Raw genomic sequence first — 16406 nt, 5'->3', positions numbered from 1 at the left:
TGGTAGTAGTAGAGGAGGTGGAAAGTGCTTAGATTTAAGATACAATTTTGGAAAAAAAACAATTCGGAGTTTACAATGGATTGCTGTGGAGGCTGATGCAGTGGTTTTCCAACTGGGGTCCTCTCCAGTTCTGTTTAGGTAGTAGGCATCAGTATTAACAGTCTACACTAGTTAGTTCTTTTTACTTGCCTGATTTATGAGGTTTTTGGTGACTCTCACCTTCCTCTTGGGCCAGCCTTAATTTTTTTTTAAAGATTTATTTATTTAGCAAGAGAGGACACACAAGAGGGGGCGGGGCAAAGGGAGAGGGAGAGAATCTCAAGCAGACTGCTTGCTGAGCGAGGATCCCTACGTGGGGCTCCATCTCAAGGCCCTGAGATCAGGACTTGAGCCAAAATCAAGAGTTGGCCACTTAACCAACTGAGCCACCCAGGCGCCCCTTGGGCCAGTCTCATTATATGTCCTAGTAAATTTATGGCATTATAATAGCTAATGCTAACTGCTCTAACAGATAATTTCTAACATTTCAGTGGCTTAATGCAGCAGTTTATTTTTTGCTCACGTTACAATCCAGTGCGGGTGTTTTTGAATTACAGCTCTCTTCCATATGGTAATTCAGGGACTCTGGCTCCTTCTAGAATGTAGTTTCTCCGTGCCCTGAGTCTTGGAGTCTTTGAGGAGTAAGTATGAAAAGAAAGTGAAAAAGGGACATCTTAACTGCCTTGGTCTGGAAGGAATGCAGATTACTTTCCGGGTTCAGTTGCTGAGAACTCGTCACACGCCCCCTAGATGCAGGAGGGCTGGTAAATGTGGTCCCTGCAGGACAGCAGCTTTCCAGGAAGCACTCCATACATGGAGGGGGCGGAAGGATCGAGGTGGACGGGTAGCTAACTCTGCCATGGATATTTAACAAAGTAAGTCATTTGCGTACTGTGTGGGAATAAATAACTTGTGTTGCAGGATAGAACATTCTGAAGTATTACATTGTCAAATAGTGAAGAATGGTTAAAAAAAAAAAGTATAGAGTAGTCCCCCCTAATCTGCGGGGGACAAGTTCCAGGACCTCCCAGTGGATGCCTGAAACTACAGATAGTACTGAGCCTTAGGCATACTGTTTAAATATCCTGCAATACAAGTTATGTGAATGGGGTCTCTCTCCCTCTCAAAATACCTTATTGTACTGTACTCACCCTTCTTCTTGGGATGAAGTGAGATGATCCAGGGCCTACATGATGGGATGACATGAGGCGCATGACGTAGGCATGCAGTGTTAGGCCACTGCTGGCCTTCTGAGGGTCCTGCAGAAGAAGGATCATCTGCTTCGGGACCGCAGGTGTCCACAGGGAAGCGAAACCGGGAACAAGGAGGGACTGCGGTAATCATGGCGTTTAACAGCAGGGAACGAAGAGTTGGTGTACAAAAGGAGGAACAGGATTTAACTTTGAAGGGTTAGTGAGTCTAGTAGAGGAGTTCCAAATAACAAGGATTGTGGATGAAGAAAAGATGTTTGTATTTTCATTCGTCTGCTCCTTCATTCATTCAAGAATGTGCCACTGGCCATGTGCTCGGTGCTGTTAGGTGGCGGCAGGAGGTGGACTGTATGTATACTGGGGCGGGGGGGGGCGTGTTTACTTGTACATGGACAGGAGGATGTTGTGCAGGTATGAGGAGAAGCGATGAAGCATAAGCCAGAACAGTGGGACTTTTCCCCGCCTTTTTGATCTTAAAAAAAAACAAACAAAAAAACCTTCTGAGAATATTACGTAAAAGAAACTTTCCTAAAAGCTTTTAAAGTGCAGCACTTTGTTAGAACAAATTGATCATCTAAATAAGAAAAAATGTCAGATTCTAATAAACAAGATGCTATTTCATGTTCTTTTCAGAATATAATATTTTTCAATCATGGAAAAATGAGTCTTTCTCACATTCTTAAGTGTTTGTAGGCTTTGGGCTCATCCTAAATGGAAAAAGTTAATATTGTTCTCATCATGCAGGGGTTTGATTTATAAGGGGACTACCCAGAGAAAGATCTGTCATAATATTTTATAGCCACACCAGTAGAGTAATGCTAATAACCAACATGGGTACTGCATGCTACAGTTTACAGAGCGGTCCTATATAACTGATCCAACCTGATCATCACCACAACCGTATGAAGTAGGTAAGGGCTAGGTTGATATCATCATTAGTAGTAAGAGTAGTTATATGTAGATGTTCAGATGTAGTGCCATTATCCCCATTTTACAGTCGAGGAAATTGACACTTAAGGAGGTAAATGATGTGCCTAGAACCTGTAAATTTAAAATCCCAAAGAGAAAATAAATTTTAAATTCTGATGTTGTGGTCTAATTTTATCTGTGTTCAAGAATAAAAAATTCAGTTGAGCTTTCTAAACTTCCATTTACTTCTTGTCTGTTATTGTCAGGGTGGGAGGTAGGCAGAAGTTAAGAAAATACGGTTAAGGGGCACCTGGGTGGCTCAGTCGTTAAGCGTCTGCCTTGGGCTCAGGTCATGATCCCAGGGTCCTGGGATCGAGCCCCACGTCCGGCTCCTGGCTCGGCGGGGAGCCTGCTTCTCCCTCTCCCTCTGCCTCTCCCCCTGCTCATGCTCTTGCTCTCTCTGTATCTCTGTGTCTCGAATGAATAAAATCTTTAAAAAAGAAAAAGAAAATACAGTTAATATTTCCAAGTAGTGTGATATTTTCCATTCTTTGAATTACGTCTCTTGTCAGACAATTTCCTTTTTCTTTTCTTTTGGTTTTTATAGTAATTGATTTTATGGTACATTAAATGTGAGGGGGAAATCCTGAAAGGGCGGGACTTTTATTCTAGGAGCCCGTGTTTTTCTCTTTGGGGACTTACTTGTTTGTTCTATAAGCAAAAGAACTGCACTAGATCCTAACTCCTTTGTATTCACATTTATTAGTGAATAATACCGTCGCTTTGTGACTAATGTCCAGCTGTGTCTGTTCTCACAGGTGGGGTGACTGCTCTCTGTTGGGACCCTGTCCAGCGAGTGTTGTTCTCGGGCAGCTCAGATCACTCTGTCATCATGTGGGACATCGGTGGGAGAAAAGGAACGGCCATCGAGCTCCAAGGACACAAGTAAGGCAGCTGATGATTTTATTAAAAAACTCGGAGAAAAGATTCCCAGTGGTAAGCTAGAACAGGCGTGTGGTCTGGTGTCTACGGCAGGATCTTAACATGGGAACAAACATTGCCGGAACACAAATAATAGCCACTTTGAATTATATCTGTGCGTAGGTATGTTTATTTATTTATACCTCATTTAATTCCATGGAGGATTTGAGAGTGCTTGCAAAAACTGTAAAATAAAATAATGGCAGCAAAGAAATAAAAAGTAAAAATGAGAACCAGGGAGACTTACGAGTAAAAATTTGAGAATGCGAGAAAAAAGAGCTTAAAAATATAAGCCATGAAAGCCTATGGAATTTCAATAATTGAGTTCAAATGTGGCAAGATTCCTGGCAGCTTAAGGAAAAGGGGAGAGATAATAAGCTTACACTATATATTTTGTACTTGACCAAATATTTATTGAGCACTCGCCTTGATTCATATCAGGCTCTTCTTCCTTGACAGGCAGATTTCACAGGGCTGAGAGGAAGAGCAAAAAAAGCTTTGTGTTTCCTTGGAGCTGTTCTCAAACTTGCAGTGTGCAAAGAGTCACCAAGGAATTTGTTACAGTGTAGACTCCTGGACCCTGTCCTTGGAGAGCCCAGTCACCGTCTGGAGCTGCAAGTGTCTGTGCTGTACGAGGCCTCCCAGGCAGCTCTCTTGGCAGCCCTCAGACCATACTCTGACCTGTCCTACCCTGTGCTGCCCGCCGGTCCTAGGGGCAAAGCCTGGTCGTGGGCAGAAAAGAACTGTAGATCTGCTTTCGAGCTCTAAAGCTAATCTGTATTGTTTTGAACTTGTGAAGTTTTCACAGTGATGTCAAGAGCAACTGTAGACAGCCATAGCAAATGTTAGTAAGGCTCCCACGAGCTGACTGGTTCTAAGCAACATTAGCTCTTTTTGTAAATCTACCCAGTAAATATTCTCCTAAGTAGTTACATCTACAGTTGGATTATTAGATATGAACGGATTCAATTTTGGAGGGCCTCTGCACAAATAATTATCTTAGTGTTAGAATTTAGTCTTTGAGAAGTAGCTGTGAAGCCTTCTTTCCCACATTAGAAAATGGGCCCGTTGTCTGGGGCCTTGTCTGGCTTGTGGGGCCACTTGGACCTTGTCATCAGCTCATAAGAGGAATCGTTCCCTTGTATTTATCTCCGTGACAAGGGGACATGCATCAGTATTGTATAAAAGGAGTTGACATCATCCATGTAAATGAAGAAAAAGAGAAGCCAAACACAGTCCTGTTTAATAATACTCAGTTATTCTCCAAAATGCCAAGTTAATTCCTGCCACCTCAGGTCTTTCAGAGAAATAAAAGGCCAGTTTTGAATGAATATCAGTAATATTTGTTGGGCTCATTCAGATTAGCTCATAACTAGTTTTATTTTTGCACAGTGGTGAATAAAGCCTGCAGGCAATCTTGCATGACCCCATCCACAGGGTAGTAAAGTATAACAGTGCTCAACACCAGCAGCACTGCGTGCTGAGTGCCCCCCCACAAACTCTTGACCTGGGAAACTTGCACCTATCGTTTGGTAAGAAAGGAAAAGCTGTAAAATTGAGATAGAGTCTCTCAGTCCCAGAAAAATGGAACCTGAGCTAATAGGTCTTCCAGTTTCTAAGGAATACAGACCTGGCCTTTTCGAAAATGAAACAAACCATACTTGGGAGTCCATCCCAATAATCCACACCCTTAGAACCTAGTGGGATGGCAGGCTGGTGAGATCAGGAGCCGCCGGTCGGCACTGGCTTTAAACAGGAATAATGGCAGAAGGCCTTTGCCTGTGCTTTATTTAGCTCAAGCTGAGGAATAAAGGGAACTCTGTGAGGGGCTCCTCGTCACTGGGCCTTGCCTGAGAGGGGCTGCCTGGTGTCACACGTCTGGGGGAAATGAACTTCCTCAGTTGGTGTCACCCTGTTAGAGTGGGTTTGAGTGCCCGAGGTGGAGTCAGGGAGGACACCGGAGCTGCTGAAAGGAGGAGGATGGGACTCACAAAAGGGGGCGGAAGGAAGGGGCCAGGCCAGCAGGCAGGAAGGAGAGCCACAGGGCCACGTTCACAGCCACCATTCCTTTGCCCTGAAAATTGGCCACGGGATTGGTGTTCAGTGATTGTATTTCGTCAGAGAGCAAACACACAGATACCTCAGTGCCATCTTGTAAGCACTCTGTATATGTAGGAGGGAAGCCAGATGTCATCTTTTAGATGAGAATATTGAGTCCTCAAAGCCCCCAGCTGGTAGCTTAGTTCTCCCAAACCTTAGCTCAGTCCAACAGAGAAAGCTCCTTAGAGCCTTCTTTGTATCCTGCACTGTGCTAGGTACTGGGGGTACGGAAGCGAACATTGACTAACAGATGGTCCCCTCAGTGCCCCATGATTTTTTTTTTTTTTTAAAGATTTTATTTATTTGACAGAGAGAGACACAGTGAGAGAGGAAACACAAGCAGGGGGAGTGGGAGAGGGAGAAGCAGGCTTCCCGCTGAGCAGGGAGTCCGATGTGGGGCTCGATCCCAGGACCCTGGGATCATGACCTGAGCCGAAGGCAGACGCTTAACGACTGAGCCACCCAGGCGCCCGCCCGCCCCCCCCCCCCGCCATGATCTCTTTTGTCTTTCTACTTTAGAGGGCAAAGAGTTTCTTCTTGGGGCCCACGGCTGTCCCTTGCTGTCCTACAATTCTTCATTTTCCCACCTTCCCCCCAGGGTGACTACAGGTGGTTAGAGTTCCAAATCGGGCACCGAATTGGTGAGCTTGGGAACTGGGCAGAGCCAACCAGACCAAAGACGCAGAGGGGTGGGGAGACTGCCTTCCCCTCTGGTGGGAATATCCAAGCATGATGTGGAGGGACAGCTCCCCAGGTCTTCTGTCCTAGGTTCTGTGGCTTCATTCCATCCTTCAGCAGCAGAAACATGACAGTTTTGCAAGTAATTTGATTTGGTATATAAAAATCCCATCAAAGCAGAGAGAGCTTTAGCACTAGAGTAACTAAAATGTCTCCAAGTCCAAGGGAAAAAAAGCTAAGAAAGTATACTTCTATACAATTTTATCTGCATTTGACACATTTTAGTGTTTTTATTCCCTGCAGCAAGTGGAACATGATTATGTGCTAGCTCTGTGAAAGGAAAGGCATAGAAGAGGTTCTAGTTTTAGGGACCAGTTATGTTTCTGAAGTATCCATTACCAGTTGGATGGATATTATGGAAGCATAAACTTAGACATTTATTGTCCCATGCCCATGTCAAATCTAATAATGATACTTGGGCTTTTTAGATCCTTTTTTACTCTTAGATAATATCTATCATTTCATGACCAACTTTATGACCGTACTTTTCCTTTCTAACAGTATTTTTCTTAGGCTTCTAAGACTTGTGGCAATTTAATTTAATGGTAACTTGACTTAAAGCACAGGTAAAGATCTGAGCCGTTTCTTGGGATGGAACCTTCCACCAATACTGGGATTCCGTAGGTTACATGGGATGTGGTCACTGCCCGGGCTGTTGTCACACAGGGCCTCTCTATTTTTCACAGTCCCAGCTCTTGGTTTTTCTCTTCTGACTCTTAGCATATGTAAGACTTTTGTTACAAGCATCTTCGAAGCCTTTTGGTAAAGAAAGGGGCTATTTGTAAATAAATATCCATCGGTAGAATTTGGACCTTTCCCTCTTTATCAGGCAAATTGCGTGTAAAGTTAGGAAAGGAAGTAGAATTCTCACATTCATACTCTCCTGGGTTTGGGAAAGGAGAGCAAGGGTCAAGGAGAGCAAGCTTTTTCTCTTTGCAAATCTCAGATTTAGGAGCATTTCTCATTGTAGCACTAGAGAATTATTAGGATCCAGGGGAAGAGATGTCTTTTCCATTTCTAATTGAGCTAAATGCATAATAGATCAAAGAATTAGCAGTGAGGGTTTTCATAGAGGGGAGAACCTTATCAAGGGGGAGATGGCATACTGCGTGGTCATTAATCGCTGGCCTCTGAGCCAGGCCAGGCTGTGTTTGAGCCAGCCCTTCTGCTAATGGCCATGTAGGCCTTGACAGGATTCTTCATCTCGCTGATCCTCAGGTTTCTTATCTCTAAAGTAAGGATAATACTGGAAGGAGAAACCCTCAAAGATTGTCAAAAACCATAAATGATAGAATGCATATAAAATAATCAGAAGAAGGGCGCCTGGGTGGCTCAATCAGTTAAGCATCTGCCTTTGGCTTAGGTCATGATCTTGGGATCCTGGGATCAAGCCCCACATCAGGCTCCCTGCTCAGTAGGGATTCTCCTTCTCCCTCTCCCTCTCCCTCTCCCTCTGACCCTCCTCCCCACTTGTGCGCGCGTTCTCTCTCTCGGTCTCAAATAAATCAAATCTTTTTAAAAAATCAGCAGAAGAGTAAGGGCTAGTAAGTGCCGGTTGTTGAAATTATTCTTGATAACAGAAATTACAGTAATTTGAAAATCAAGCTTTTGGATAGGAGTCGTATTTCTCTCTGACTATAGCATTTTCAATGGAAATATTGCCACGTGTACTTACTCCCTCTATAAGACATTCAGCAGCTGTTTACTGAGCTCCATCTATATACCAGACTTTGTAGTAGGCACTCTGGATACAAAGGGGACTGTGAAAACAGTCACGGACTAGATGGAACAAGCTGGATGCATGAGAATGGGGTAAAGGTAGGACAGTATGCCAGTGTGACAAAAAAATGGGAGGCTTCTGTGGAGGGAGTCACTCTCGATTTGGGTCTTAGGAGATGAATAGGTTCTCATAGTTCTCAGGATCAGGAGGTTACCCCAAACAGAGCTGCATGAACTCAGTACGGTGTTTTCAGGAAATGGCAAGTGGACAGAAGTGGCTAATCTGAACTTCCACCGTAGCCAGTAAAACAACCAAATGTTGCTGATCTCGAACAAGTGCTCCTAGGCAGGGTCCCTGAGGAGGGAAATCCTTCCAGGGTCCCCTTGGTGTGAGATGATCCCAGGTATCAGTTATCCAGGAGACCTCACGTGTGTGGATTACTCATGAGCCTTTTCTGGTCCTTGGAGCTTTGGGAGGTTTATGAATATGGGAGTTCTGAATCTAAGAGAGCGAGTGCTCTGGTAGCAGATGCCTAACTGATTAGATTTTCCCCAAGTCACCTAGGGCTTTTCATCAAAAAGATGAAAGCTCCTATATATTTAGGCTCCCCCCTACTCTTAGGAGGCAGAAGAGGGCCTAAGTTGACATTTGGGCAGATGTTAGCTTATGTCTGAAAATCGGTTTCTATAAAAAGAAGAAAGGCTTCTCTACCCTTTTTCCCAAGCAAGCGTCAGGCACAGGACCGGCCCGCTGGGCATGCGACCTGTGCAGTCCCACAGGGCCCCATGCTTGGGCTAATGTCGTACTGTCACCGTCTTGTCATTATTAGGACATTTTTAGCAAGGGGCCTTGTATTTTCATTCATCATCAGGCCCCCCCAGACCATGTAGCTAGGCCTAATAAGACATATGTTCCCTCTAGGGCTGGTGAGAAAGGAAATGAGGCCTTCCCTAGTAAGTGTAGTCTTTGGAGATGGCAGATTCTGGTCGTTGTGAAAAGTGAGGGTTTTGAGCGCTGGTGAGAGCGTTTGCTGTGCAATACGTGGAGCTCTCAGCTGGGAAATAATAACCAGTTTTGAAATGCTTTCTAGTGGAAATGCTACACTGATGTCAGATGAAACATGAATGTAAGAAGAAGGTATCTTTTATTCTTTATAACCCTTAATCTGTGAACCTGGAGATGTTCCCTCACCTCGTTTTTAGCTGCAAGGTGGTTACGTTGTGAACCCTTAAATCAAGAAGTCCCTGAGCAGCTTTATTACAAAGTTTGGAATCCAGTATTCGTCACGGTCTTCCACTCTTCTGTGTTGGAATATTATTAACAGTATTGGAGTCCCATAAATTATGTATTTGTTGCTGAATGTTGCTGCCAGCTATGAGTGGCAAAGCATTTCCTTCTGTAGCTTATTTTGGGTTTACAAGATCACTGATGTGTATCAAGACACCTTAACAAATGAAATGCAGTTCAAATCACAGGGTTACGAGTCGACTAGATAGATTTTCCTTCTTGCCCTTGAATGTCAGAACGGTGGCGCTCCATACTTTAAGACGGGTGAAATAACAACCAAGAGAGTTGGAAAACAACAGACTCTCTTTTTAACGAGTACCTGTCAAAGATTTTTTATCAGTCATTAATTAATAAAGGAACTTGTAAGATGTTACAGCCAGTTCAAAGGAAAATCCAAAGAGCAGACGTATGCATCGGCAGGGGAGAACGGAAATGAATTTGTAGGTAGATTCACAAATGGCTTCCTCCATGGGAGGGGCGGGGCATGGAGACTCGTTGCATCTTCACTGGAAAGATTCATTTGCCATAATACCAGGTTAACATTTACAGAGTTATAAAGTAGCACAGTTAAAGGTGCTGCAAGATGCAGGCCCCTGTAGAATCAGATAACCCAGAAAGGTGTGCCTGATAACACCTGATCCTCCACTGAAGATGCCAGTACTTTCTTTTTGCCCATGTCATTCTTTCACAGTTCTTCCCCTGTCCGCTCCTGTAATCATGATAATCTCAGAGATTATTCTTGATCACAGAAGAAGGTTGGCCTCCTAAGGGCTGGCCTAATTATTAACATCATGCTGTGAGAGTGTTAATTAACCATACGGGTCTTCCCGGTTTGCTTTGCAAGTAGAGAGCTGTAGAGTATTATTAAACAACCGTCGAGCCCACAGAATTAACGTCTGCCTGGAACTGTTCATAAGGAGTCCTGGATTGGGCTTTTCAAAGCCTCTGTTATTTGCTATACCAAGACTAGGAAACCAAGCCCACTATTCTCCGCCATATGTCACCTGTAGTACTTACACGTTGGTTGAATTCCTTGAAGTTTCCAGCATTTGCCAGGTTTCTGGCCTGGTAGTTTCCTTACCACCTGTAAGACCAGGACCCTGCAAACCAGGTACTAGGGCCAGTTTTCTTAGGAGGGCTTTGTAGCCACTGCGTAAGTTTAAGCGGCTAGTCATATCTGAATGAGCATTATTCTCTAATATGACATTCTGGGTAAGGACTAGGTTGGTTGCCCAACTATATCCTGTGGATAGATGCTAACTGAACCTGTGAAATAACTATTTGCCATTAAAATTAAGGGGATTCAGTAATACTTTTTGAATTCTGGGGGAATCATTGAAAACTAGACGTCATTTTTAAATGTTTCTCTTTAGCTTGTAAAAGCAGAGTTTACAAGATTGTAGGTTAGAAATAGGATAAAAAGTAGGAGAAAAAGCACCCTCCCATATCCAGAAAATAGAACATTAAAACAACATCAGCAGTATTCCAGACAAATAACCACAGTAAAATGTCCCTCTTCAGTTCATCCGGTCTTGTGCAACTAGTTCTTGTTCTGCTAGTTCTTGGTTTAGCAGTCTGCATTCATGAAGCTGTCTGCATCCAGACTAAAAAGAGTCCAGAAATCCACGGAAATCCTGACTCAGTCCACTAGCAGAGCTTAAAAATTACCTAAGCAATGTCAGCTTTGTAGCCTTTGCCCGAGAGTCTTTTCTTTTGAAATATCAATATTTAAAAATACCTGGTATATATAGTCCTTTTCCGTGAAACTCTTAAGATTGTCCTTTCTGGCCTGTAGCTTATAGCAAAGCCCTCAGGCAAGCATCAGAGTAAAACAGAAATTGTCTATAGATTATGAAGACTTCAATGGTTAGTTTTTTTTACTGTGACAAATAGTAATCATAATGCAGGAGAATAAAATTCTCTATTGAGATAGCCTACATAACTATCTCCTGAGAGTTTTGATCAGTATTTCCCTGGAGGGGAAAGCATATTAGAGACAATGAGTGCTCCAATAAACCTCCAGGGTCCTCCCATAAAATATGCAACTTCAGAAATACTTACATTAATAAAATTTTATCTAAACTGACTTGACCTAGGGAAGGCCGAGCACCTCTTCTGATCTGATGACTCTTCCCATGAAACTCTTAAAATAGCAACACAGCAAACACATATAGTTATTTATAGCATCTCTCTTTTTATAAGGCAGAGGAGTACATCTTTACAATTCTCAAGGATCCCTCTAGGGAATCTCAAAGATAGTTGTAGGTGTAGGAAGTATCCTAAAGTTTTTATTTTATTTTTTCAAAATATAGGGTACGGCCTAGGAAGGCAAAATCATGAGTTGTCAAAGATGTTTTTGGGACTTTAACCAAGTCAACATAAAGCTCTGAAAATAATGTGGTGACACACAGAATCTTTGCTAGCGAGGCAGATTTTATAGAAGGTAAAGAATATCCTTTTGCATTGTAGTCAAAGGCATTAATCAGTAAGGCAAGGAAGGAAGCCATCAAAACTGAGGGAACTGTGCCAAGATTTTAATGCATTTTATAGCTCTTTTTTCAGACTTGAGTATTATAAACCAAAGCAAATAAAATTCACTTTCCAAGTTTTGTCCTTCATTTTTCTCTCTCATATTCTGGAACAAATTTATACTTTACTTTAGAAGAAGTGCCTTTCTCATCCATAGTCTCTCACAAATGTACAGTGGAGTTTTCCAGAAGATGCATGATGAGTGGTTATCGGAACAAATGCAGAAAGAGATGAGTATCTATCTGACTCTCTTCTGTTAAGCCAGACATTAGAAAGACTTGCAGATGTTAATGCCATTTTTGTCATCAAAATTTGTCACCTTGGGAAATGTAGTTAATTTTCACCAAATCTGTGTTATCTGTATTAAAATAGAAGGATTCATCATTGCTGTTTTCAAATGAATCGATACCTTTTTTTAATTCTCAGTTTTGATTTCAAATACAATAAATATTGGTAATTTCTTATTTAAACCAAAGCTCTTTGATGTCTTCTCAAAATAGTTTTAAGAGTGTAAAGGGATCCTAGACGAAAAAGTTCGAAAACCACTGCTTTTAAGACACAACTACCCGGGGTGCCTGGGTGGCTCAGTCGTTAAGCGTCTGCCTTGGGCTCAGGTCATGATCCCAGGGTCCTGGGATCGAGCCCCGCATCGGACTCCCTGCTAAGTATGAAGCCTGCTTCTCTCTCTCTCCCACTCCCCCTGCTTGTGTTCCCTCTCTTCGCTGTGTCTCTCTCTGTCAAATAAATAAATAAAATCTAAAAAAAAAAAGACACAACTACTCTATTTTCTCTGTTAAAAACAAAAGCCCATACATAGTTGTATCTTGTTTCCATCATTGCCCCTGGCATAATCTCAACCACCCATTTTAATTATAATAATTAACCAGAGTAACTAACTTATATTTCATAGAGAAAATTGGGAGGAGGGAGGATGTGGATAATTGAGAACTGTCACATACAAGCATTTTAGCAGATGAGCAAAGCTCATGAACACACACAACAGAAATTTCTACTGCAATATACACCACTCTTACGTCTCCTTAAGGTGGCAACAATGAACATGTTCATGGATGTGACTCACCTAAGTTATAGCCTCTCTATAATAAAAAGTGAGAAGCAAACATATATAAACTTGGTATTATACTTTGTAATCAAAGTTTCAGTATTCTGACCTATTTAGAAATTATCTAAGTGGGTATCCAGTGATTATTTATCAATTAGCTCTATGTATAGTAATCCGTTTTAAGTTACCTAAAGATCTTAGGGATTATCTTTAAGTTGATGTGCTATAAAACATAATTGCTATTTATATGAAAAGTTTATCAAAACAATTAGTTGAGTTGAACACGAATTTATATTTTTCATATATAGCATTACATAGGCATAATATTAGTTTATTTGACTGGTTATCCTGTATATATTTAGAAGAAATGAACCCAAGTAAAGTAAGATGTACATTTGCTCATACTTAACACTGATGAATCAGAGAAAGACATAGCTGTGTTTTAAAATTTATCACACTCGTCTCACTTGCCAAAGAGTTCACCTCAATTCTGTGAACCTAGATTCTTAAAATGTTACTGAGTTAGTAGTTTTTGTAAAAGGATTTTTAAGTCTAGTAAATTTTAAGTTTTAGGGGCTCAATTTTCTTTTTTCCATTAAGTTTATGAAAATTCAATTTATATAAGCACTTGTTTATCTTTAAAAGCCAAACAGAACAAGTTCTTATAATCTAAAAAGTACTATAATCTAAAAAAAAATTTTTTTTTAATTAGAAAGAAAGAATACTGTAATCTAATTTACTGATGCCCTCTGGCAATAGGCTAGTGCTCCAGACATGAGAGGGAAAGGCCTTACTGAACTGTAGTCACAGACACACAGAGCTTTAACAGCTTTGGTCCCACAACTTCAGCCACAGGTCAGAAGGAAACACGAAAGCACACAAATCACCAGTCCAGATTGCAAGGAACTGTTCTCCCCAGTGGGCATAGAATTCTTAATTGACTTGAGCTCGAAATAGAAAAATATTCAAACAGAAACAACCAAGAAGCCCTATTTCCTGTTCCCTCACCCAGCGGAAAATAATGTCTGTAACCTTTTGTTAGTGATCACCACGTTGTCAGACCATAGAACTGGACGTTCCATGGTGGCTGCCCCCAAGAGGGAATACTTCGTCAGCCATGTATGAACTGGAAAGAAAAATAAAGCACAAAATGAGTAGAGAGGGAATGAAAACTAGAGAAAATAGAGAGTCAGCAAAACTCAAGTCTGTTGCTTCTTTGGCTTCACCCTGGAAGCCAAGAAATGGCGCCTGGGCTTAAGCCACCATGATGTACTCCACACCTCAACCAACACAATTTACCTGGCTCTGGCAGGTCAGTGCAGTGGGATCCTTTTTAAAAAAAAAAAAAAGTAAAATCATGACTTTTGAACAAATACAGCATGACCATGTACCACAGGTTTTATTTAATTAATCAATTAAGGAAGGAGCCAGTCCCATATTACAAGTAGTTCAACAATCCGCTTTTCTCCTCAAGTGTCGATAACTGACAAAGACCCTCTCTTCCTGAGGCCTCAGCATCTTAAGTAAACATTTTGATTCCATCTGATTTCTAAGATCTGTACTTGGGGCTCAAGGGGGAGTATGCGCATTGATTGACTTTGCTGGGCGTCCTGCCTTTAGGGCTTTTGCCTTGCTCTCCAGACCTGTCACTGACCCTGGCTTTCTTTTGCAGTGACAAAGTCCAGGCCCTTTCCTATGCGCAGCACACGCGGCAGCTCATCTCCTGTGGTGGTGATGGTGGGATCGTGGTCTGGAACATGGACGTGGAGAGGCAGGAGGTAGGTGTCGTGGCAGGTCACGGGGCCACTCCGTGGCTGCTGGGCTGGACTCTGCAGTACTGGCTGGGCTGAAAAATGCCTCGGCCTCATTTCTTATTTCTCCTATGATTAAATGTGAAATAAGACCTGTTATGTCAGAGAATAAAAGATTCTAGTAGAAAAGGAAATTCCTTTTTTTTTTTTTACTCCTTCCAAATTGGCGTGTAACATTCATGTAGTAGTGATTTCATAAGAATTTCGACCGAGACGAAGCTGTTTAGACTTTGAATCTGTTGCTCCATTCACAACCGAAGTTCAGGTGAGAAAAGAGGGAACCATCTGTTTTCAGACCATTATCCCTTAAAGTGCCCTAGGAACACAGAAGACTCGCTCGCGTCTTTTATGTTAGCCAGGGAATGGTGACTAATGTGTGAGAAATGGTATTTGGTGAAGTAAGAGTCCTTAGCTTGATATTAATAGAAATATCAGAAATAACTAATTGTTTATTTGTGCTTCTTTATAATCGTGCTCTAAACAGTTCTCCAGATGCAAATATATACACCGTCATTTTTAAGAATACATTTAAGTTTTCTTCTGGCATTCTGTTTTTGTGTTTTCTTTTTTCATCTTTAAGCATCTTATCAACGGACATGTTTACTAAATATCCCCTTGACAAGAGCTTTGAAGTTAGCCATATTCTCATTTCCCTAGAATTATGCTGGGTGAACTTTCCCTTTGACGGTGTATATTCATCTAATGTATTTCCTTGCAGGATGCAAGAATTGGAAAAGCAACACTTTAAAAAGACAAAAGCAATTTCCCACCTTCTTTCCATGCCCTCACCCCAATCTCATTTCAAGAGAGTAGTTGCTATTACCTACCATGTAATGCCTTTCAAATGGCAGTAATTAAATGCTTAAGAAGATTAAAGCCTGACTTGCTCAAACCATAAATCCGTGGGAGTTCTATTAGTAACTAATTAAAATGATCATTACTGTTAGGAAGTGGGGAATTGTAGAATATTGCTTTTGAAAGTACCACTTGGCCCCTTCAGTATAAAGGCAGGGAAATTGGTACAGCCATGAGACTGCAGATCCTGCATGACAGCCTGCTCTGGGCGAGGGAGGTCACACCTCATCTGTCCCCACTTCTTCCCAGGCCTAACTGACTAGACCAGCAGAGGCGGAGCCGCCAGGCTCTCTTCCCTGGGTGCACGCAGACTCCAGCCTTGATGGACAGAGGCCCAAAGGTTAGGATAATGATGTGCTTTCCAGAGATGAACCCAGTTGGTTGGTGGGCAGTCCTTTGAGCCATCTTGCTTAAATTATGCCCTTTGACATGCAGATACAGGGGCACTTGCAACTTGTTGACTATCTTGAATCTTCGGGTGATTCAGAGCCCCAGTGAGTAGAGAGGGTCCCAGCCATTTTTTTTTTTTTCAAGTGTCATATTTTACAAACCTAAATCCCCTGAGATGTATCTGTGGGGCTTCTGGGGGTCATGGCCAGTGCTGTGCAGTGCTTACCTCAAGAGGCCAGAGACATGTAAGGAAGCAGTCCCTGCGCTGGTAGGCTTTCTGGAAGAAAAAAATATATGGGAGAAGACTTCAGAAAACTATTACATGGTAAAAATGATGCGATTACAGTTGCTGTAGGATGGAACATTAGTGCTGGGCATTTAGGAAGGGGCGTTACCATTGTCGGCTAACGTTCTCAGCAGAGAGTTTGTGGAAGGACATAGGCGCTGAAAGATTGTTTGGGCCTGGCTATGCTCTGAGGGGCACAGGGAACACCACGAGGAAAGACAAGGTGAACGAGAGAAGTCGCGCCCTGTGTGCTGGTGCTCCTGAGCAGTAGAAGCAGTCAGAGATGATAGCTTGGCCGTGGGGGTGGCGTTGGGGGGCAGATGGAAGGCGGAGTGGCTGAGCCCACATCTCATAGGCTAAAGGTGTTTCTACTGTTAACGAAATCCATTTTTGCAAAAATTGTATCCTTTTTTAGAAGTATGGATAAACATGTTCTTTGTAGAGAAGTTACAGAGTACCCCTTAACAAATAGAAAACATGTCAATGG

The 16406-nt window shown here is 42.2% G+C and overlaps 1 protein-coding gene across 1 annotated transcript in view; it reads left to right on the top strand.

The window, feature by feature from the left end:
- Nucleotides 1-16406, top strand: part of WDFY2 (WD repeat and FYVE domain containing 2) — a 175729-nt gene that overhangs the window by 146670 nt on the left and 12653 nt on the right. The window contains exons 7-8 of the mRNA XM_081814890.1: nucleotides 2978-3104; nucleotides 14250-14355. Coding sequence (XP_081671016.1) covers nucleotides 2978-3104; nucleotides 14250-14355 — 233 coding nt within the window. The remainder of the gene's footprint in view (nucleotides 1-2977; nucleotides 3105-14249; nucleotides 14356-16406) is intronic.

The sequence above is a fragment of the Leptonychotes weddellii genome, chromosome 3, assembly GCF_054177405.1.
Source record: "Leptonychotes weddellii isolate Sample4059 chromosome 3, ASM5417740v2, whole genome shotgun sequence".
NCBI classification, from domain to species: Eukaryota; Metazoa; Chordata; class Mammalia; order Carnivora; family Phocidae; genus Leptonychotes; species Leptonychotes weddellii.
This window is presented reverse-complemented; position numbering and strand designations above follow the sequence as displayed.